Source organism: Coccinella septempunctata, chromosome 2 (assembly GCF_907165205.1).
Source record: "Coccinella septempunctata chromosome 2, icCocSept1.1, whole genome shotgun sequence".
Classification (NCBI taxonomy): domain Eukaryota; kingdom Metazoa; phylum Arthropoda; class Insecta; order Coleoptera; family Coccinellidae; genus Coccinella; species Coccinella septempunctata.
Window position 1 is genome coordinate 53,208,910 of NC_058190.1, and position 23,790 is coordinate 53,232,699.

Genomic DNA, 23,790 nt, shown 5'->3' on the forward strand with positions numbered 1-23,790 from the left:
TAAAACCGACAACATCCTTAAGGGCCTTGGCCGTTACCTCGTGAGTATCCAGGACCGGTTTCCCCATATGAGCGGTTCTTAGGTCCGCCAGCTCTTGACACTTGCATACCATGTGTTCAGCTGTTTCTACTTCTGCCCCACAGAGCCTACAAATTTCACCTGCTGACTTTCCCATCCGGTAGAAATGACATCTGTACCGGCAGTGCCCTGTCAGCAGTCCCACCATCACCCAAAGCTGAGCTCGTAACAGCTTCAGCAGTTTTCTGGTGTAGATCGTTGAATTCATCACGAATTTCTTTGACTGAGTAAGTCCAGGAGTGTTTCTCCAGAGGGTTATTCTGTTGTTCAACTCCCATTGTTGGACCCCCTTATATTGGTATTTTCCAAGCCCACAGAAAGGCTCAGGTCCAGCAGGTATCAACCTTGATGCCTTTTTTGCAAGTTCATAGTCTCATTTCCTTCAACAACACAATGCCTTGGTACCCATAGCAGAGTCACTTTGTTGTCTCTGCCCAGTTGCTTTATGGTATTACGGCACTCCCATCTCAGCAGAGATCTCTGGCAGTGTAATTCCAGGGACCTCATGCAGCGTGGCCTGGCTGTCTGTGGTGATATAGATATGCGCCCATTTGAGGTTCATTTTAAGACACTCCTGAGCGCATATGTAAACAGGCAGTGTCTTGGTCTGTGAAATAGAGAGTTCACTTCCCAGGGCTTTCTAGATCATCAGTTTAGGTCCATACACACCAATGCCGGTGCCCTTTCTGATTATGATCCATCAGAAAACCTCGGCTATGACTGTTACAAAGGGGCTTTCGAAATCGAAGACGATTGGCATGACATCCGATGGTTCGCCTAACATGTTTAAGTCCTGACTATACTCCTAAGAATCGGGAGGGGGTAATATCTGTTTCTGGCGATTTTGGGGCTGTATATTCTCAAAACTACCCCTTTAACCTCGTCCAGATTCCATAATCATCTCGAGAGAAAAATCCCAGCGATCTCTCTACGTCCAATCCGATTATTCAGCCAAAATCCAATCTCGCCCCACTCACTTTACCTCATTAAGCCACTCGAACTGCTAATAAAGAAAGTTAGATCGTCGGAAAGTTGCCGAAAACTTGGCGATCCGTGGACGTCTCGAAGAATCCGGAAGGTGAAGCCGGCAGATTCATATTATGATCAAAATTACGGCAGCCGGTTCGGGGGCCCTATGATGTCTTTAATTAGACGTCGTAAAAGTGAGGGATGGCCCCTGCATGGCTCGAGATGGTCGTTAAATTCTTCGTTTTCCGCAGACTTGTTTACTATGTGGTCGCGAAGTTTCTTCTGTGGGGGAGTTTACGAGAGGACGCAAAAAACTGAGGGATTTTTTCGCGATCGGGTGTTTTCTCTCGAAAGTTGGCTTTTGCGAGTTCTTCCAAAGCTAAATTCAACGTCTGCGTGAGACTATGTTTCTTTAACTTCCACTTTCATCTGGTTTCCCCAGTAAAATCTCCAACAAATCAAAATAAGAATGTACATTAACTAACCAACCATTTAGGGTAAAAACTAGTAGCAGTAGATTCTTGCAGTCAGAAGAAACACTTTTTTCTATACCATTTTTTCCGATTCTGCCCTGATCAAAAGATATAGCCATTTTTAATTTCCATAATGAGCTATGCCACCCCCAGAGAAACAAAATTCCCTTCAGAATAACAAGCTAAATCTATGACACACACGGATCTTAAAAACGGTGTTGCTTTCAGCCAAAGTTTCCAATCTTCAGAATAACACTGATATTTTTTTTTTGCATCAAGTTACTCGGCAACGGCGCATTTTAAGAGAAAATATGAAAAATACTTTTCTTTTGTAAATAAATTGATTTCTTGTCCAGACACTGAATGAAAGAAGCTTAGCATCATCAGTATAAAAAACAGAGTACTTCTGACAAGAAGAACTTTACTCATATCGTTGAGTAAGTGAAAACCTTCAATCCTTTAACCCCATGAAGTTCGTACAGTTGCAATCACAAGATTAATACGTTTAATAATATTATCAACCAGAGAAGTCCCTATTACCTACTCACTTCAGTATTGCTGGTATCGACCAAGGTCAGAGTGAAATTTTTTTAAATCAAAGTTTTGTTGAAAAAAAAATTGTTACAATTCTTGAATTCTTCATAAAATTTCATTGTTTTGTAAGGCATTTCTATTGAACACCTTCCTGGATCAACTTCAGAAAATTTAACGCCAATAATACAATAATAAACGATTGAAAGAAATCGATAGTGCACCGGCAACGTAGCACAGTGTTGACAACATAAACCGTCAGAAATCGCTCGGCTTGTGCGAATTCCTAGGTGGTCACCGTTGGCATGACATCATCTTATACTTTCTGGAAACAGACTATAGTGTGTGTAAGGATTTCTCGATAATTAATTCAACAATCCGATCCTTTTCAGGTGCTCCGTGGACCCTTACCTCTTCGAGAATTTCCAGACGGAGGACGGGGACTTCCTGACCGCCAAATTCAGGGCCTTCAAGTTCCCCGAGTCGACTTACGTCCAATTTAAGGGAACGGTGAACGTTTGCCTGAACAAGTGCCAAGGGGTGAGTTGACCGCGGTTCGTAAAAACGAATAACTGGCGTGTTTCCGGGGGACTACGCTTAAAGTTTGATGAAGGGGCGAGGGGGCGGCAAGGTTTGGCAGCAGTCCCGTTACTTTTTTCTTTTCGCCGTGGGATTTATCGGCTTGTTCGAGTATCGTGAATTTTTCATTCGGGATTTCTCCCGGCCACGAGAAGCAACTGTCTCGATTGGGTTGCCAACGAGGCGTGTCAGTGTCAAGCGGAATTTTGACAAGTTTGTTGGAAACCTCTTGGATTATTCGCTACAACTTTCACTCTAGAATGTTTGTCCTTCCACCTGCCAAATCTCAAAAGACTCAAAGCCAATTCAAATAATTTCCAGCTAGTTCGTAACTCTCACGAAGGAAAGTCTTAATTTGCCTGGGTTAAAATAGACTTTCCGACTCTTTCATTGGACTTTTTGATCTCTACAATGTTTGAAAACCGCGAAATCTCTCTAACAAACTCAATCTTTTCTCAGGTGGAGTGCAGCGACGGGCAGATAGGCTACGGTCGCAGAAGGAGATCCCTGCCCACCCTCCCAGCAGATCCCAACAAGATCTTCGAGATCACCATCACCTCCTTCATCAAGGTCAACTACGACGACGAATCCGAGAACTTCGAGGCGTTGATCAAGAACCAGACCAAGATCTTCGAGAAGGGCTCGGTCAGCAAGCTCCAAACGCGCAACATGGAAGACAGGCGGTTCTACGAGACGGTGCAGAATCAGGAACAGGCGGAGAACACACCGCTGCTGATCCAGAAGGAGCAAGAACAGTACATCACGGTTACCGATCATCTCTCGGACTCGGCCGTCTCGACACTCGGAAACGTCGTCGCTGTCCTGATTTGTCCCGCTTTGCTCCTGCTGAGAATTTGAGGGGGACACTTCGACGACGGCGTCAGTTTTTTTTTGAACGATCGGAAAGGTTGGCGTCGTCGCCTGTGCAATGATACTTTTGTATATTTCACGTAAGGTATAAAACGTCAGGATGGAATTACAGCGAGAGTGGGGCTTCAGGAACATGGTGGGGGTCTTCTTCTTGCTCCTCATTCCAATGAAACATTCATTCATCGGAAATTGACCTGGGATAAGTGAAGAGATACTCCGAGTCACATAGATGATAAACAGTAAATGAAATGGAGCAAGAGGAAGTCTTTCCATTAAAAAAAAATTAATATTCCCTCTCATAAAGATTACTTAAATCCACCGATGCTTCCTGAAGACCCACAAAAATAATCAAAGTCTGTGATAACTCCCCACATAGAGCGATACTTGGTATCATTTTTTCGGTATAAGTTCAAGAGCTCAATTTAACAATTAGCATTATACTTTTAATTCACTATCTAACTTAGGCTTCCTTACTGATTTCCCTCGAATTAGGTTAATGTAAATATTGCAAGGATAGAGTTTAGTTTTTCAATTTTTACCAGTGAATAGGATAAAATGATCTTCTGATACCACGCACCATGGTGTCAACCGGAACCGGAAAGATTATCCCCCTTCTTGATAGATAGGCACCCCCTTTGTTGACGAAAACTTACGAATTCCTCTCCATTTCACACGTATAAATCTCCTTCTGGACGTTTTCCATTCAAATTCAGAGATACCACGTCAATAGCTACGACGAAAAGATGAAAAATCCGATGATTTATAGGGAAAATTCGGGGATGAGCCGTTTGGATCCCCATTCGCGATTTGAGGATGATTTTTCACCCTGTCATTGTGTTTCAGAGTATTCATTTCTTAGCGCTGTTTTTATGGATAGTTCATACTGCCACTTTACACTGACCTCTCAGTTGTACTCGCTAGCTTGCGTAATGTATAATTGCTTTTTAATTATGAATTAACAATGTAACTAGTCTGTATCAATTACTGTAATAAATTTTATAGTAACGTAATGCCTTTTTATCCAGTCCTTAGTCTTTTCCTTTCCATCAAAAGTACTGGACAAGACGAATTATATGAAATTAATATCACAGGTAGACCTTGCATGAAAGGATTTCCCCAGAAACTCCATATGGAGAGCTTCAAGGGTAGAAGCATCGCGTTCGATCTGTGTTCAATTTGAAAGCGATGTAGACTTCTTAAATCGATTTGTTTCTATGAGACTTGGGTACATTTCTACGATCCAGAAACAAAGCAACAATCGATGGACACTCTGGTTCTCTAAGACTTACATAAGAAGTTTTGTGTCCAAAAATCTGCTGGAAAAGTTCTTGTTTCAGTTTTTTGGGATTGCCATGGAGTAATCATGATTGATTTTTTGTGTAAGGGTAGAACAATAACCGGAGATTACTATTCGACCACTCTACGGGAAAAAAATAAAGGGAAAAGACGTGGAAAGCTATCCAAAGGTGTTTTGTTTTTGCAAGAAAACGGCCCTGCACACAAATTTCATATTGCCATGTAAAAAATTCGTGATTTAGGGTTTGAATTATTAGAACACCCTCCGTATTCATCAGATTTGGCTCTATCTGACTATCATCTTTTTCCCCAACTAAAAAAAAGGTCAAAAGGTCGTAAATTTTCTTCCAACGAGGAGGTAATGAAGGCTGTGGAGGTCTGGTTTGCAGAGCAAGAAGAAAAATTGTTTTCAAAGGTATAGAGACGTTGCAGGTTCGCTGTAATAAATGTATCCAATAGTAATACATTGAAATTCTGTTTGGTTCTATAGTAGGCAAAGGATTTTTCAATATATCCTCGTATAATTTTTTCATTGAGGCTATCCACAGCTATCATTCTCTCCAGATAACCGAAACTCGTTCTTTTTCTGACCCATTCTCATAAGGTGTTTCTTGAGAATCTTGAGTCGACTTTGCCCTGAAAGGAATCCAGAGAAGAGGAGTAGCATCTTCTTGGTATAATCTGGATACTTATCTCAGCAGGATAAATCAGGAGCTCTTGGCGGCCATTCTAAAAATCTCCAGTATAGTTCACTTGTTGGATCTGACTGAGAATTATTCTCTTAAATTCAACGAGAATCAGTCTAGGAGTTTCTACAGATATTAATCGTCTGTTACTGAACATGAATTCTGGATCACACGGACGATGCTGCCTATCGTTGCCAGAATCGTCGGGTGTAACGTTCGGAATTCAATTTCCTAACCGTAACTTATGGATACAAAACGCCGTATGTCATGAGACACAGGTTAAGCGGAAATGTTCGCGTGTCCCTTCACCCCCCTCATCGTACCTTATCAGTTACAAATGGAACGCCATACCAACTATTGAATTTTCAATCCGATCGCTACGTTCGCATACGTGCGGGGTTTATTACAGTCAAGCACAGATGATCCGACAATTATGGCAGAAGTTCTAATTATGGATGCATAATTCCGGGATAAATGGATCCGCATCCTGACGTTTGAGGAATTCACGTTTAACTGGGATAGATTCAGCGCGATGAATTATGAATTTCAGCTTCTGAGTTCGGATGTGATTCGATTTGGTTTGAGTTCAGTTTGTCCTGAAGAAAACATAATTTCAAAATAGATTTTATAGAAATATACATTCTTATCGCCCATGTCACATAACGAACATTCTTTCAATACAACACCACAACCATATGAAGCCAATTTTGGCAATTTTCATTCAAGCGAAGGCCATTACTGAATTACTGATTACTGGGTGTGTTAGACGGATAAACCAAACCTGCCACTGCGACCAAGCGGTCTATTGTAGCACACAGGCAAGCTCATAGAGCTAGATCCCTCCCTCCAGTCCCATCCTGGAGATGATGATGAGGGGGAGTGATTCTTGAGTTCCTCTAGGATCATTTTCGGAGAACCAAATACTCAAATACTCCATGTCTAACCCTGTCTGCCGCCAGGCAGTCACAGAGGATATTCTCAGTTGTTTCGTCCTCCTCAAAGCAGAGTCTGCAAAGCGGGTCATTGACGATGCTAAGCTTTTTAAGGTGGGCTCTGAGTCTACAGTGTCCTGTGAAAGCCGCCATGATAGATCTCAGATTTGTTCTAGAAAATCCTAGCCAACGACTGGTGTATGGGCTGCGAGGCACTGAAATAACCCTATGCGAGTGACGGAGTCTAGGACGGTTGCGTCAGTACTCCAGGACCTTTTGCCTTATCCAGCTGTTGCTTCGGTCCCTGATTAAGGAATTGGAAATTCCTATACTGGGTTCCGGGCCAATAGGCGTTGATTTTGCGCCTTCTCTGGCTAAGGCATCCGATGCATCGTTGCCCCTGAAGCCAGAGTGTCCAGGTAACCAAATCAGTTGCAGTCTGTTTGAACTTCCCAATTTGGAGAGTTTAGATCTGCATTCAAACACCTGTGCCGAGTTGCATTTGTCTGCCGCGAGAGATTTAATCGCAGCTTGACTATCCGTTAGGATTTTCATTGATCTGCCCGCCCAACCAATGTTAAGCAAATGGCTTGCACACAGATCAATGGCCAAGATTTCTGCCTGGAAAGCTGTCGCCGACTTTCCCAGACTGGCACTGAGTTCAGTCAGAGGTCTACGACTGTAGACTCCGGCTCCAGATCCCTGACTGGTTCTGGAGCCATCAGTAAACCAGTCCTTGTAGAAAGAGTTTCTTGTGACAGAGCCATTCGTCTCTGCTTGGAATCAGAGAACTGAAGGTTCCATCCGTGCTGGTTCTAGTGATTATCTGATCAGTTCTCATGCCCATCACCTCGTCTGTTTCCAGTTGGACTGAAAGACGACAAAGCGAAGGCCATACTCAACTTGTCTGGTAGAATGGCCTCAGCAGCAACAGGGAGTATATAACCTTGCGCTCCTTAAGAAGAGGATGATCTGGATGCTCACTTCTTGGGCATAACTCAGGTGATTCTACACAGTATATGATAGACCTATTCCATTTGGATATAGGAGAGACGCTCTTATCTACATTAACTGATTGGATATATGTAAATGCAGTACGTTTTCCACATATTCTAGAGCATCCAAAACACGTAACCCATACCTAGCTCAGTTTGGGATAAATAAACCATGGGTAAATCTATATTCCCTCCAGAATTTACCCCGATTCGCGAACTATGCCTCCAGTTTTCAGTGCCGAGGCTCCAATAAAACTAGAAGGTTATAATTCTTCGGAAAGCAATTAGAATGAAGAGCTCCTTCTCGGCTGCTAATGGAACCGTAAATTTTCCGGCTAATCGTCCAGCCTCCTTATCTTCGTATCCGATTCAATGAGCTCGAGCCCATTTGATCCTTTATATCGGAATAAATATCGCAATAATGAGGCCGGGAGAAAGAAGGGAGATAGATGGGGGATTTTTGCATCCGAGCAGGGTCAGAGCTTCAGGATGAATGAACACAATGGTTCTAAAACAAAACATCGTTTCGATTGGATAAAAGAATATGAAACAATTGGAGTATTTGGAAACTATACCTACAAAGGAGGATGCCTACTATGTTTAATATTTATAACTTTATTTAATGTTAAAATGAGCAGTGATCAGTTTCTGTTGAATTTTCCTCGAAATCATTGCTCAACATCGATTATATCATTAGAAGTTGAAGTAGTATCGTCTACTACATCTGTTACATTCAAGCTCTTCACAGATAATCTTGACGAACGTTTACCTGCGAATGAAGTGTTCTTGAAAACCATTTCTGTTTGCTCAGTTTCAAATGTTTGCTGAAATGAAGGGACTTACCATCCATTTTGCATTTGCAAAGTTTCTTCAGAACCTCAGGAGAATCAGTTCTAGGTATGCCACCAATATATATCCAGCCTCTTTCTAACATATGCTTTGGCAACACCAGACCAATGGAACAAGCTAATACTATGTTTATAATCACAATTATGGATATAGTAACCAGAAGGCATACGTCCCAGCCAGAATTAAAATATTTCACCATGCTATTCCTTGACAAGATGAGAATCTTTCAAAGTATGACAGCTTGATACTCTATGATTGTGAGACTACACACAGAGATAACTTTTTGGAACGTTTGAGAGAAGAAAAATCCGTTTTTGATGGTTAGACGATTGAAATTCCCTCCTAGCCATGAATCTAATTGATGTTTTTCGTGAGTGTGCCAAATTGGTGGCATTTTTGAAAAGGAAGAACGAGGAACCTAGAAAATTGAAGACGTTTTTCAAGATTCAAGTATGCTTTTCATAAGAAACTGATGGCATGAACTTTATTGAATTGAAGGTAATAAATAACACCTTCAACGACAGTACATTTGAACTTACCGAAGTATCTATTCAGTAGAATAAATGTAACACCAATGTCTTTCAAATTTGAACACATTTTTTCATTAAAATATTAGACCACAGTTTTACTAACAAAGCCTTTCTTGGTCGGACGTGGTCTTCTAGTTTTCTGTGTTGTTTTACTGGGTTCTTCTTCACTTCCTTCACTATCTACTGCATCCGTTGAATCGGTAATCGTTGAACTCTTATCAGTATCTATGCTACTGGTGGTAGAATCTTGTTGACTTGTTGAATCGATTTCAACCGTTGTTTTTGAAGTTTCTTCTTCACTTCCTTCACTATCTACTTCATCTGTTGAATCGGTAGTCGTTGAACTCTTATCAATATTTATGCTACTCGTGGTAGAATCTGTTTCACTTGTTGAATCGATTTTTACCGTTGTTATTGAGGTATGGATAGTAGTACTTTGGTCTATTTGCTGACTGGTACTCTCAAGTGCTGAGGTCATAGTTGAGTCATCGATTGCTGTGGTACTTGATCGGGTATTGTCGGAATTTGTGGTACTCGTCGTGAAATTTATTGTAGTGACTGCTAAACTCGATGTTTGTACGAAGGGCAATGTTGTGTCAGCTCCATCTGATTCTGTTGTTGGAGTTGTGCTAGAATCAGATGGGGTTCCAGTTGATTTTCTTTTTGGAGTTGTGGGGGAATCAGATGGAGGTCCATTCGATTCTCTTGCTGGAGTTGTGGAGGCATGGGTTAAAGCTTTGATTTGTTCTCTTGTTGGAGTTGTGGGGGAATCAAATGGAGTTCCTTCTGATTCTCTGGCTGGAGTTGTGGGGGAATTAAATGGGGGTCCACTTGATTCTCTTGCTGGAGTTGTGGGGGAATCAAATGGGGGTCTTTTTGACTTTCTTGTTGGAGTTGTGGAAGGATAAAACGGAGTAGGTGTTTTCTTTGTCGATTCACTGCTGATTTGAGGAAGAGGAAGTTTATGTGTGCTTCTACTTGAGTCAATGGTAGGTCCTAGTGTTTCCTCTGAGGAAATGGTTGTGGCTTCCGTATCTTTCGGTGGATTTCTCTTCTTATGGTCTCCTGAAAATATACCAAAATACATCATTTTTCTTTGAAACACACGAACAACAACTTCTACCTTGCCCACAGTTGCAAAAAGCCATCTTGGTTTCGTCAGACATCTCTCCCAGATCCCCTATGTAATACCAACCCCCTTCCTTCATATGCTTGGGCAAAACAATACCTATGCAACACGCTAAAATTATATTCACTAATACAACAATTGGAACTGTTATCATTAGGCATATATCGCAGCTAGTAAACTTTTTTGGCATCCTCCTGCAGTACCAAATATCTTTTTAACGTTATCATCATATCATAGAATGATCTTGTGTCGTTCTGACTGCGAATGAAATTCTATGATAGTACTGAAATAGAAGAAGAAACTTCATTTTTCATATTCTTTTTCTCGACTGTGAAATCACCGGAATCTTTCCTAACTGACAGAAATATTTTAGGGTATTCGGGTCAACGGAATGGCCCCAGCACCACGACGCAATGAAAAAGAGCCGACGTCGCTTTCGAGAACGCTATTTATCACGTGACACACGCGGCGTAGTTCTCCCAGAGATAAGGATAATTCATTTTGACATTCTTTTGCGTTATTCAAGTGTCGCTTTTGATAACGCCGAACTCTGTTGATTGATAATATGAATCCGATTTGGGTTATGAGATATGGGGATGATTTGGGCTTGATATTTGTAAACGAAATATCGGTTTTCAAAGGGAAGCATCAGCAATTCTATGCTGCAGTGATGCTCTATATTCCATCGAATAATACCGCAAAACCACAAAAACTATGCGACACTTTCGGTGGTTTTTCTAATGCAAAAAATGGAACATAGACATAAAGCAATACCAGCATGAAATTCATAGACTTATAAGTCTATGATGAAATTGGCTATTTTATAGAATGAGAGAAATGATCGTCAGGCAAATACCTGCCTGTTTTCTGTTGACATAGTCCCTGTCAATTTTTTTGGCCGTATTTCATCACAGATGGAAAGAAAATGCACAGTCCATGTCTCTATGTTTATGAATGGAAGGAATTAATTTTCTTTGTCACTTTGTGACGGTCCATATTTTCATACATATTTCTATGTTATAGTGCTTGACCTTCTTGAATTGAAGATTATAATTCGTTGAAGAGGAAAACGTTTTATTTCGAGGATTATTGATTCTTAGAAATAAATAATTTATTTTTCCATCTCTTCTTGATTTTCCTAATGATGGGTGTCATAAATTAAAGGAATTTCCATATAGAGCTTCTGAAAATCAAGGAAATTGTTGAATAGACAACAATGTTTGTGTAACATAGAAATGAACGAAGAAGGACTTTGCTGAAATGAAGTAGCTACTTGAAGTTTCCCAGAAGAATAGTTTTCCATAGATTAATCTATGGTTCAGACTTCATATAATCTCACCCTGAATTTTGCTGAATGATAAAGTGGTGTTATCTTTTCAGCATGTTTTAACATAGAGGCCAGATAGCCTAACAATTCCCCAATTCCCTGGGTATATATTATCCGGATGAAATCGATTCAAACCGGACGTCACAGGGAACAAACGATATCTGTAGGCGTGGATTGATGAACCCAATTGCAATATGAATTGGCCATCTCGTAAATCCGTCATCGTTTAATGTAGCCCGGTCAGGAATTACCCGTGCAATATTTTAAAAACGAACGGAAGGGCCATTTCTACTCGAAATTCATCAAACGGCATTTTAATTTCCAAACTGCGGAATTTGAATATAGAATTCCGATGGGACGCGCGTATACGAAAATTGAAAACTGTGCATGTGAACCGTCGCTCGCTGCATAAATCAGAATTAATTTTCTGAACGATTCGATGAAATTGTTTTTGCCAGCGTTTTTTTAATGGATTGTATTATTTATTCTTTGGAAACGAATCGGCAACATTGACGGTATTATGAATGTGCGCAGATTCAGTTCTGATTAAAATGGTGTGATATAAATGAAATATGAAAATGGCTCTTTTCAAATACGCGTACATCATTTTAAATGCGTGTAGAGAGATTATGAATATCGATTTTTCAGTGAGGTATCTGGATGAATTATGTGGGGTAAGTACATAATTTCAACGGTTATTTTGCTATACCAACAATTTCCGACTGTTAATGAAACAACTTCCAATGTTCCTGTTAGCAGTAAAATTAGTCCTAATTGATTTCACATAGAAAGCTTAGCTGCTAGGGGGACTAAATCATCACAATTAGAAAGAATGCAATAATGCAAAAAGTCACCTAATAAATATGCAAATTTCGACTCAATAGCTCCAGTACAAACCAAATTTTGACAACAAAAAGACTAGATCGGTTTATATTCAGTCGTTCAGAGGCGTACAATAAGAATGAATAACAATCTAAGACGAAATGGCAGAGTTTTCCCACAAGATACTAATTTCGACGACGGAATAAATAAATGGAGCTTTTTCGTGAGGAACTCAGGCATCAAGCGTACGTCATAATGACGTACCACAAAAGTCAAAGTTGAAGTCTTTTTGACATCTAGATGACGGTCAAATGTCAGCGTCATTTTGACGTCAGTGTATGACGTTATTTTGACGCCTTATGAAAGGGATAACGTCTCAAGAGGAAGGCAATGAATATAATAAGAATTAATTCAGATGCATACCACCCGCCGATACGAATTCGACAGGAATTACGATCTGAATGAGCTAGCCAATATGCCAACATCAGGGTCACCAAATAAAGTACGCTCCATCGAAGAAAAGCAGTAGCTGACAATGGTTTCGGTCTCGTTTGACCTCGTCAGAGCAACATAGCTCCTTCCGTCTGAACATTACTGTCAGTATTTCAGAGACGATGCCTATTGGCCCAGTCGTTCGAGTTCTATTGTTATTCGATTGCGGGCCAGTAAAACCAGCAATATCGGAACAGGCCCCTTCTCCGATGAAGTAACGTTTGGAATTGACGGACCCTTATTCAATACTGGCACGCGCTACTGAGTACTATGCAGTAAAGTCACGTGAAGACGTCTTTATAACGTCACCTTCAATGACGTTCACAGTACGTCATTTTTGCGTCGATGACGTCCACCGTCAGGAAATCATGATCGCCGTCAGCCTGTAAATTGATCTTTTTCCAAGGTCTGAGTCCTTAGGAACTCTGCATGAACCTGAGGACCAAGACCTCATATGGAAATTCGTCCTATTGGCATATGGAGTTGGTCAAGTGATCGCCACCGCCATCGCCATCTAACATATGATGCGTCCACCCAACGTTCCTAAGAACTAAGACCCAAGAAAGAACTAAGACCCATGAGAAAACTAAGACTTGGGAAAAGAACCAATCAAATAAACCAATGGCATTCGTTTGATTAGTCTTAGTCTTTAATAACACTGCTACCATCAGTGGGCTTCTTAGGTCTTAGTTCTAAGTCCGTTTGTAACAGCCGAGAAGTCTCTGCAGAATTATCTACCAAATTTTGGTAAGAACACGGAGATTACAGTGCATTCTACCGAAAGAGAAAACTGTGAAGAATTCACGGCGCCTGAATTCTCGAGTAAATTCATTGAAGGAGGTGTTATCTCCACACTTACCTGAAGAGGAAATCTTTAAGCACTTGCAGTATCAACCTCAAAGAACCTCAAAACTTATAGTAAAGAAAATATATCAGTAGCACACAGCATGTTGCATCCAGAATTCTCTGCATCTCATTATATGCCCAAATATTCCCGATAAATTCATATTTTGAAGAGTTTTGAGGCAAATATGACATTGGATTAAAAGATCTTGACCCCTCACAACTACTCCTCGAACTATAGCCTCTCATGTGGTTGGAGTGGAACAATAATGTTCCATTCTCGATGGAAACTTAGTGTTAAACCAAAGATCCTGCAGAGAATTCTCCTCCTCATCTCTGACTAAGGTTTCATTCAAATAATAACATATTAAAATTATGCTTTTCGGTCCTGTTCAACTGCTGTCCCACAAGATCCCACCCCCATCCCAAATTTCAGTCTAGGATCAATATCGACACCCCTCCAAACCACCCCCTGCCGCCCTGTCCATTACCTGACCACCCGAACTTAATCCACATGCTAAGACACCCCGGCAGGCCTCGACTCTCAAACAAATTCATAACTCTTCGGTTTCGGGGGCATCGCGATCAACCCCCCAGCTCGGGCCAACCCCAACCGATAATTCGTACTGCTCGCCCTCCGATCCTGAACGATCCTCCACGATCTGTCCTTTCTCAACGTGCGGCGCTGGATCTGGCGCGCTGCAGCTTGGCCGATCCGATCTCAGTCTCATCTGGGAAACCGCCCGGTCCGATCCAGAAAAGCAGTCGCGTTTCCCGCGGACGCTGCAACACGCGAATTTTACGCCCTCGTGATCTGCTGGCACCTCATGGCCTGTTCGCTGATCTGAGACCACGGAGGATTTGCTGCAGGTAAATGATTCTGTTTGGTTTGTAGTAGTCGTTGGTGATTTCTTGGGCTACGGGTTTGATTTAGATGTTTTTCGGACTTTTCTGCTCGGTTGCTGCTGAAATTTCAGCTTACGTAGCTGATTTGAAGGGTTGAAACATGTTCAGCCAGAATTTCGGAGGTATTCCTTAACAACATTGCACATAACCAACCGAAACTTGCGAGAATCAGCTAGGACATATGATTTTGGACAACTAGATCAGCTTTTCCAGGCTTTATTTTCCTTTCACCACGAAGTCTATCTCATTACCTAATGTATATCACGTATTTTACAGCCTGAACTTGTTTCTGAATAAAAAAAAGTAAGCATCTCTTGCGTGAATTCGTCCAGTGAATAAACATGTCAACCTTGTTATTTTGCTTTTCAAATCAGCAGCAGAAAAATGTAACATAGTGCCATCTGGTACTGAAATGATATTCAAATGAATTTTTTGCTTTCTTTCCCATAAATTGTCTTTTTCCATAACATAGAGTAGGTCATCTGGCAGGGAGATCTCGAACCCATAAATTTTGTGTGAGCTTCTGTCCTTCTTTCTCTCTTTTAGCTAGCAAGCAAGTTCCCCAACCAAACTAAGTTTGTGGCTCTCTATGAGTTGTTTTCGTAGTTTTTCACAATGTTCCTTAACTTACATTGAAGGAACTCTAAGTGATAGCTTTCAATTAGTAGCAATGCAAGTTCCTGCAGTGAATGGACCAACATAGATGCACCTAGCCACTGCCGGGTTTTTTAAGCATGGATTCCTTATAGGTCGAGCCATATAGACCTTCTCAAGATTTTCCTTGAACTGTCGATTAATAGGTGAGTCGATTCCTTTGTGCTGAGTCAACCTCCTGATGATACATTTCTGTTGGTCACCTGTAACCACTTCATTGTAGTCACATGCAATCTTTCGAGCTGATATGAAATGAATTGCAGTCTTGTATCTTCTCCTAATAGAGAGAGGTCTGCACTAGACTCGTCTACTCTCAGTGATCTGAGTAGCTTAACTGCCCAGGAGTCAAATTCTTTTCGACATGGTCTCTGGAACATATATGAGTGCTGGAGATCTCTGCCACAAACATGGTTCTCAACCTATCTTAACAGATTCAAAGGTTAACGATCAGCCCTAGAATTGTGTTTTGTTTTGGAGCCCCGAGGTCCATCTAGATAGAGATCCTTGTATTGCCACGAAAGAATCATACTCATACTTCGCTGACCCCTAGTAGTGAATAGTATCTCAAATCACAGCTAGGTTGGGAAGAATGTATGTTGCTAACCTTGCTTCTCCTAGAAGTATTAACTGAAATGGAGAGCACCTTTATATATCTAAAGCGAAACTTTCCTCATATGATGAAAAGACAATCTGTACAGGGCCACCAAACAACACCGTTATATGTAGCCATCGGTTTGATCACCCTGACATAAATACATCAGAACGAACCCCTTTCTGTATACTACAATACATTCAAATCTGAGAGGCCAGCTGTAAACACTGTAACGTGCAGTCATAACCGATCCAGAACATGATTACGCAGAGATGTATTCATAAATGGTGTTTAAAAGGTGTAATATTTCAAAAATTTCGAGTATGTTGCACTTCGGACAATCCTGGTTGAAAATAGATATCACGTTATTCAGTTTGTTTACGGTGGTCTCTCTGATCTTAAAGCACTAGATTGTTGGGTTCCACCACATGTGGCTCAATTTGAACATGATGAATAGTCCGTTGGCTTTGTTATTGTCAACTGGTCAACTGACGATTCGGGGAACTTCCAGCATCATTGTATGCTTTTCCAGTTCCAAATCCAAATGTTTCCAAGAGCAAAGTGGAGAATGGGTCTGTTTCATGGTCTGGAAGATGAGCGTTTGACTCTTGTTCTTCTACGTTTGAAGCTTCCACGAGGCTTAACCGAGACCTTTTGTTGGCCATTGTTCACCCTGAGACACGCAGACAAAAATGCCACAAGTTGCCCTAGCTTTAAGAATGGTGGATGTTGTGTTTTCTAGATTTGTTATCCTAACTCCCGCACCAGTAAGTCCCATTTTCTTCAAACGTTTATTGAACAGGTGGTCTGTTATTGTACCAGTCAACAGACTCAGCTGTTTCCTCTCAAGGGCCTGCAATATTTGACCATAGGCTTGGAGGACGGTCTCTCAGTGACCTCGACTAACTGAGATGACTTCTAGTGCTCTATTCAGAGGAAAATTCTCTGTCTAGCAATCTGATAAAGAAGATCCTGTTAGATGAGCGTCTATTGCCGACCAGCAAATGCTGAGGGCATCTCCCTTTCAATTTCCATTTCAAATAGACACATCTTATTCGTATAGCCTCGACGAAATTCAACAGAATGAACAGACTAATAATAAATACATGAAACAACTGTACCTACTCAGTAAATTTGGCGACCAAATCAGCGGCGGAGAAATCAAACTTGCAGATTCGAGTCGGGTCCACGCTGTCTGGGCCCGGGGGGCCCTTCGCGACAGGCCCCCATAATGAATAACATAAATATTTAAGCCCCGAGAAGTCGCAAAGTTGAATTTCGGAGGGAGGCGTCGTATCGGGAAAAAAATTAGCCCTGGAAACGGTCCGGTAAGTGAATTCCGGAACTCTTCCTGCAGGACCGACCGGTCCTGGGGAATTTCGATGAATAATGGAAAGTACACAATCTCGCAGTCGAAGCGGGAAGGCGGAACGCAGGGCCCTGGGGCGGTTTTTCGGCGATTCCGGGATTTCTGAAAGTAATTATTTCGACGTTTTGATGCTCCGTGATCGCGAGGAAGTGGTTGATGTCTTCGGTAATCCGAGGGAGGATCTCGTGGTGTTATTATCGCGGTGTCGATATCTTGTTCTTCGTGTAGAATCTGTGATACGATTCTCTGTGATGTTTGAAGCGAAAATTCGATTGAGTATTGGAATTCCCAAGGCCTACTTAGTAGCAGTAATCTTGAAAATTCATCTGAGAGGCTTGATCTAGCGGACGTGGAAGAAGGAGCATGAACATTGACAAAGATATTGGATGTTTTCAGTGATCTGTGTAAATCTTGGAACATAAATACATGGAATGGACATTGACGTGCTATGAATGTATTTGTTGTGGTACAAACATTCGATGCTACTCTGTCTAGCGCGACACTAAGGCAGTGGCGTGAAATAAATAAATTTGTATAGCTCCTACCTTTTCGTATGGAAAATTGACGTGACAATGATGTCAGATTCAACTATCTCAATTGTGATTGGCGACACTAAGCAACTAACTCACTCCAGTCTTTGGGCAGTAACAAATGTTTATTTTCCTTTCCTTGTATCTATGTTTCAAGGTGTAAAGATCATGTGTTTATCTTTTTCTGCGTTTTTTGTGTGTTACAGTTCTTGCTTTGTTTGTGAGGAGATGGCTTGACCGATTTTAAACCTCCCCTGAAATTTCTCCAAAAATATGTGATTGTTATAAAGGGTGGTATACAGAGTGAGTCTTTGACTCTTACAAATATTTTAACAGTAGATACTTGAGGTCAAAAGAAACACTTTTTTCCCACACCATTTCTTCCGAATCGTCTCGGTTTAGAAGATGCTGTTGAATAACCATAAAAAATGCTATTTTTAGTTTTATCTCACAAACGCTTTCATCGAACGTATTTCGGAATATAGTTTTTCATTTATTTGATGAATCTTTTTCGAACACAAGATATCACTCACGTTTTCCCATTATGATTATTACGTACCATAAAAATACCAAAAATTCAAAAAACCCAACTCTTGAAACTAAGTTGGATGCTATCCAGTGAATATTTGAACGTTTTGTAGAATAAAAAATAAAAATATTCTTCATATTTTCTCGTATAATGTGCCATTTTCGAGTAATTTGATGTTCAAAAATCAAAAAAATCTGTAATATTTGAAAAATTGGGTACTTTGGCTAAATGCAACTATATTTAAAAGATCCACAGATGTGTAGTGTCATAGATTCAGCTTGTTATTTTGAAGGTGATTTTGTTTTTCCAGGGGTGGCGTAGCTTATTATGAAAACTTGAAATGGCTAATCTTTTTATCAAGGTCAAATCGGAAAAAATGGTATAGGAAAAAAGGTTGTCTTTGGATCTCAAGAACCTAATGTTAAACTATTTGTACGAGTCAAGGACTCACACTGTATACTATGTCTGGTATGGTTGGGAAACTCTCGGAAAATGGAATACCCTCGTTGTAAACGAAAATCATATTAAAAGATTCTCAACCAAAAACTTGAAAGGCAGACTATAAATTTAGAGCAACAATTTACGATGGCCAACTTTTGCCTACTACTGTTCTATAATAATTGAGAGAGAGAGTTCGGGAAGAAGGATTACCTGAAGTGAATGAAGCATCAAAATAGATGAGAGGCAAAGATTTCAGAATTGTGCTGCATGAATATGCATTAGGCATTAGAAGCATATAAAACAAAAAGTGAACAACCACATACTTCAAAAATCAAGTTAGTCAGCATTGTCTGACCTTGATTAATATTCTATCAACACAACTGACTGGGTTTTGATATTTCAATTTTGAAACCCATTTCAAAAATATTTTTTCTAATTTTGACATATAAACTGCCTCTTTAAAACTCATTGACGTCTTGAAACGTTTGACTTTTCGTAACCAGTTACACAAAGTAGAATATGTGACAAATTGAATAATTTCCGTCACTAGACGATTTTTAAGGAATCTCCGAGAGAAGCTTTAAAGACGTTTTTGGTACTTTTTATTTGAATTATCATCCTTTTCGAAATTAGAAATAATATTGTGTGAAACACGTTGGGAAACATTACGTCTTGTATTTCGCCCATTACGAAAAATTATGCTTCTACCAACTGATTGCACAAATAACTTCTATATTAATAGAAGAAAAGCATTGTCTGACTGAGCAACTCTTTTGAAATCTGAGAAAATATTCAAAGTGTACCGTTCAATTTGAAAAATTTGAGTACAATCGTACCAAAAATATGGCGTTCTAATTCGGTATCATTTTACTTACTTGCAAAGTCTCATAAATATCGACTTTTTCAGTCTGACTATTCACACTTCACCCCAACCCTGTACAATTCGCCACCAACGCAAATGTACAAGACGACATAAAATTCCTTTGATTCAGGCTTCGAATACGATCGAATAAATGAACTCCCATCCTCATTTGAGTAAACTCAATAACTCCGTATCGCTGATGCACGCCTACAATTCCTCCTGCAGGACTCACAAATTATTAATCAACCTGATTACTTCAATCTCGACTACACGAGAAAGTTTCCTCCGAAAGCGGAAAGCCCAGCCATCACCGTCGTCGTCGGAAAAGTTCATTAAAAAGAGGCGACGAAGTGAAGTCCGGGAATCAATAGGGCCCTAGCTCCGGGACCGCGCCGCCACCCATCATCATCATCCCCTCAGTTTTCTTTGGGATATATGAATGGCGGAAATTCACCTCGGGGGCCCGATGAGGATTTTATCAGAGACGGGTATGAGAGAATGCATGCAGTCGCGGATTTCGTATTCCCGGTGTATTCTTGATGAAGAGAGGCGGAATCCTTTGATTCCGGTAGGAATTACGAGGATGTATTGATATCTAGTTAGCCTAGACCAGTTCCATACATAGAAATAATATTGCGTTACCGTAGCAACGAACAATAACTGATTAGAAGTGTCAGTGTGAAGTATGAGGTCAAAAGAGTCAACCAGAGTTACGCAATGAATTAAAAGAAAGAAGATGTCCACCGAAATTGTGAAAATCGAAAAATTGGAGTATCGAGCCATCATCAAGTATCTGTCTTTAAAAGGGTTAAGAGGCAAGCAGATTTACGAAGATATGCTTAATACCCTTGGTGATCAATGTCCTTCGTATGCGACCGTGAAAAATTGGACTGCAAGCTTCAGAAGAGGTAAATTTTCCATTGAAGATGATGACCGATCGGAAAGGCCAGTTTCTGTGTCAGTTCCCCTAAATATCGATGCAGTTCATGACATGATTTTATCAGACCGTCGAATTAGGCTAAAACGGATATCTGAAGCATTGAATATTTCATACGAACGCGTTCATCATATAGTTCACGTCAATTTGGACATGAGAAAAATTGCTGCCAAATGGATCCCCAAATGTTTGACTGTTGACCAGAAGCATTCAAGGGTAGAAATATCGTGTTCGATCTGTGCTCGATTTGAAAACGATGTAGACTTCTAGACCGAATTGTTACTATGGATGAGACTTGGGCACATTTCTACGATCCAGAAACAAAGCAACAATCGATGGAATGGCGACACTCTGGTTCTCCAAGACCTAAGAAGTTTCGTGTCCAAAAATCTGCTGGAAAAGTTCTTGCTTCAGTTTTTTGGGATTGCCATGGAGTAATCATTGATTTTTCGGATAAGGGTAGAACGATAACTGGAGATTACTATTCGACATTGCTAACCACTCTACGGGAAAAAATTAAAGAGAAAAGACGCTGAAGCTATCCAAAGGTATTTTGTTTTTGCAGTACAACGCCCCTGCACACAAATCTCATGTTGCCATGTAAAAAATTCGTGATTTAGGGTTTGAATTACTAGAGCACCCCCCTTATTTGGCTCCATCCGGCTATAATGTCTTTCCTCAACTGAAAAGAAGTTTAAAAGGTCATGCATTTTCTTCCAACGATGAGGTAATAAAAGCTGTGAAGGTCTGGTTTGCAGAGCAAGAAGAAACATTTTGTTGAAAGGTCTAGAGACATTGCAGGTTCGCTGTAATAAATGTGTCCAATTAAGAGAAGAATATATTGGGAAATAAAATATTTATACATTGGAATTTAGGGCTTGAATTACTAGAACACCCCCCTTATCCACCAGATTCGGCTCCATCCGACTATCATCTCTTCGTTGTCCTTCGGATCTCACCGCTCCATCGTGGGAGGATTCGGGCAGAGATAGAGAGTAGTATAAGAAAAATTACGGCCGCTGCTTCAACCCGACCGTTTGAATAAAATTAATTGAAGAATTGGGCGGGTACGTTGCCTCGGATAGATCAAAGGAAGCGAGGGATGTGGAGCATGTAACGAGGAAAATGGAATTTGAATTTAAGTAGATGAACTTGTCCTCGGCTGTTCTTCGAAGCGGATTCTTCTATGAGGATGTTGACGTCTAGAGCATCATTCGGATTATGAATTTGATGAAACAGTCAATTTGAGAGATTTCTCGGACGTCGGAAGCACTTTTTCGGCCTGGAGTTAAATTTCGATGGGGTTAGTTGAAAATTCGTCAAGATCAAACGGTTGCACTGAGGTTGATGAAATTTCGAGGTTTATTACTAGAAGAATTGCTCTTTGTATGTAACACATTGGGGAGCCCAAGAGAAAAATTCGGGATTTACTCGAGCGTGACAGATTAATACAAGGGTAGTTATCTTGGACCATGTAGAGTACCTGTACCAAAAATTAGACCTGTATATTGTATATAGGGGAAATTGTCTAGGACAGCCTGTCAGAATAGTAAAAAAAAAAGATCATTGTACATACTCGAGCGTGTCAGATTAAGATATATGTGGTTAATTACATGTTGAAAAGTATATATTCTCTTGATCAGACAATTTGAGCCGATAAAAATGTGTGGGAGGGCGCCAAACTTGCAAAAACAGAAAACGTCACGTGTAGATTCTTGAGCGCTGTGGCTTGAAGCTAACGATTCAAGAATAATGGAAAAAATATAATCTGATAGTTTTACCAAGTCGAAACAATAAAAATTGGCCATAAAGGTCACAGTATTGAGTTTTTTTGAATTATCTCCTCTCCTGGGTTTCAAATTTGTTTCGCATTCATCATAAAAGTTGTAGAGCATAACATTTTCTACAAATTTTGTCCGAAGCAAGTTTTTCTAGGTTTGAACGTTTTCGAGATATATGACGATGAATGTACATTTGACTGGGTTTCTACATTGACCTTGGCCTTTCGCATGTGTGGCTGAGCTCCTCGCCCTTATCACCCTCTAACTCGAAAACGGTTAAGAGTATGTAAAATTGCTTCGGAAAGAAGTTGTATAGAATTTTATTATCTACGACTTTCATAAGGAATACAGAAACGATTAGAGGTACAGGAAGGAAGATATTAAAAAAAATGCCTTGTCATCATCTTCGAACTATCAGATTAAGAAAATCCACCTTGATAAGCGTCATATTAGTGGGTCTTCAACACGTCTGCAACACCGAGATCTGTATAAAAATCTGTGAAGCTCAATTATGTGCCGTTTTTTTTTGCATTTTCAACTCTTCCGTACGTCCAGCCGCACCACGCTAACTGTCAGATCAACATGAATTTATAATCAGAGATACGTAGGGCATATACAATATCTTAATCTGACACGCTCGAGTATGTGCACCTGACGTTTTTTTTACATCTTTGAAAACCTGCAGACGCTTTCCCCACCGCTGAAAGTGCATACATCATAGACCCATTTTTTCTTCCCACCATCTAATCTTCAAAATCCACTAGGTCTCCACGACGCTCGAGTAAATCCTGATTCAGCATCGTGGGCTCCCCAACGATTGTGTTGCTAAAAGAAGTCCAATCTCTCATCTTATGCAACCTTTGCCTGGGTGGTCTATTTTTAAACTGCAGAATTTTATGTTTGGTCCTATGTCATAACCATTTTATGGGTTTTCTCAGGTCATATGCCATCCCTTTTATCCCCTTTCAATAATGGATTATTGACTGGAGAATCATAGGCAAAGATTTTGGGACGAATCTAACACATATAGGGCAATACCAACATATTTCCACCACTCAACCTTCGATCAGTAAATAAATCCTCAGACCTCATACAATCCCTCAAATGCACGGAAGAAATATAAAGGCGCAAAACTTTACGACCCCGTTAACCCATAATCCTAAAATTATTTGAAAAACTCCAGCCGGTCGCTATACCGCGCCGCCTCCCCAGATTCATGAATCCGCTCCACTCTATCCCGTACATAACGATGTTTTGTTATCGTTGCAAACTCCCGTTCCGGCCCTAATTTGTTACCGTGGCCGAGTCGTATTCAAACTGACCTTCCTGGTCGGGGCATGTTTCATTGGTACAATTAACCGAACCGGGCTCGTGAACAGCCCCGTGTGTGCTCTCTACGAGGGCTGAGATATTCATGGGCCTTCATGTTGCACGTCCAGCGGTGATTAGACCCTGCGCCCTGCTTTTGAAGAGGCTGGATGCATGCAGCAGTTGCCGTTTGGAGCGCAACACCAGGGGGCCTTTCAGCGAAATAATTGCCTCTGGCACCGAGCCCTCGTGAGGTTGAAGCTTCGCCAGTCGGGGTTTCCTATTGACAAGGGCTCCAACTAACCTATTATTGAAAGGGTAGGTACGCGCGGTTTGAAAGGATGATTTCCTGCCTATTAGTGAGCTTATTTTAGAGTTTATTCATGTTTTGCTTCGAACGTGGCAGAACCAAGAAAATTAAAACCTCTAATTGCATTTTTATCGCAGTTCATTGCTGTATCCCGTTACCGGGAATAAATC

General features: G+C 40.7%; 3 protein-coding genes across 3 annotated transcripts in view; 1 reads left to right on the forward strand and 2 right to left on the reverse strand.

Moving 5' to 3' along the window:
* LOC123307858 overlaps nucleotides 1-4,510 on the forward strand; it is a 90,972-nt gene extending 86,462 nt beyond the window's left edge. The window contains exons 5-6 of the mRNA XM_044890323.1: nucleotides 2,444-2,591; nucleotides 3,090-4,510. Of these exons, the coding sequence (XP_044746258.1) occupies nucleotides 2,444-2,591; nucleotides 3,090-3,488 (547 nt within the window). The 3' untranslated portion in view covers nucleotides 3,489-4,510. The remainder of the gene's footprint in view (nucleotides 1-2,443; nucleotides 2,592-3,089) is intronic.
* Nucleotides 4,511-8,032: 3,522 nt separating this feature from the next.
* LOC123308665 lies at nucleotides 8,033-8,480 on the reverse strand. The gene is made up of 2 exons (XM_044891431.1): nucleotides 8,253-8,480; nucleotides 8,033-8,178 (listed from the first exon to the last, which is right to left on the reverse strand). The coding sequence occupies exons 1-2, from the start codon at nucleotides 8,455-8,457 to the stop codon at nucleotides 8,078-8,080; spliced, it is 306 nt and encodes a 101-aa protein (XP_044747366.1). The 5' UTR covers nucleotides 8,458-8,480; the 3' UTR covers nucleotides 8,033-8,077.
* A 240-nt stretch (nucleotides 8,481-8,720) lies between these two features.
* Nucleotides 8,721-10,158, reverse strand: LOC123307911 (cell wall protein DAN4-like). The gene is made up of 2 exons (XM_044890395.1): nucleotides 9,912-10,158; nucleotides 8,721-9,853 (listed from the first exon to the last, which is right to left on the reverse strand). Exons 1-2 carry the CDS (start codon nucleotides 10,105-10,107, stop codon nucleotides 8,871-8,873), a joined length of 1,179 nt encoding a protein of 392 aa, XP_044746330.1. The 5' UTR covers nucleotides 10,108-10,158; the 3' UTR covers nucleotides 8,721-8,870.
* Between the last annotated feature and the right edge of the window lie 13,632 nt (nucleotides 10,159-23,790).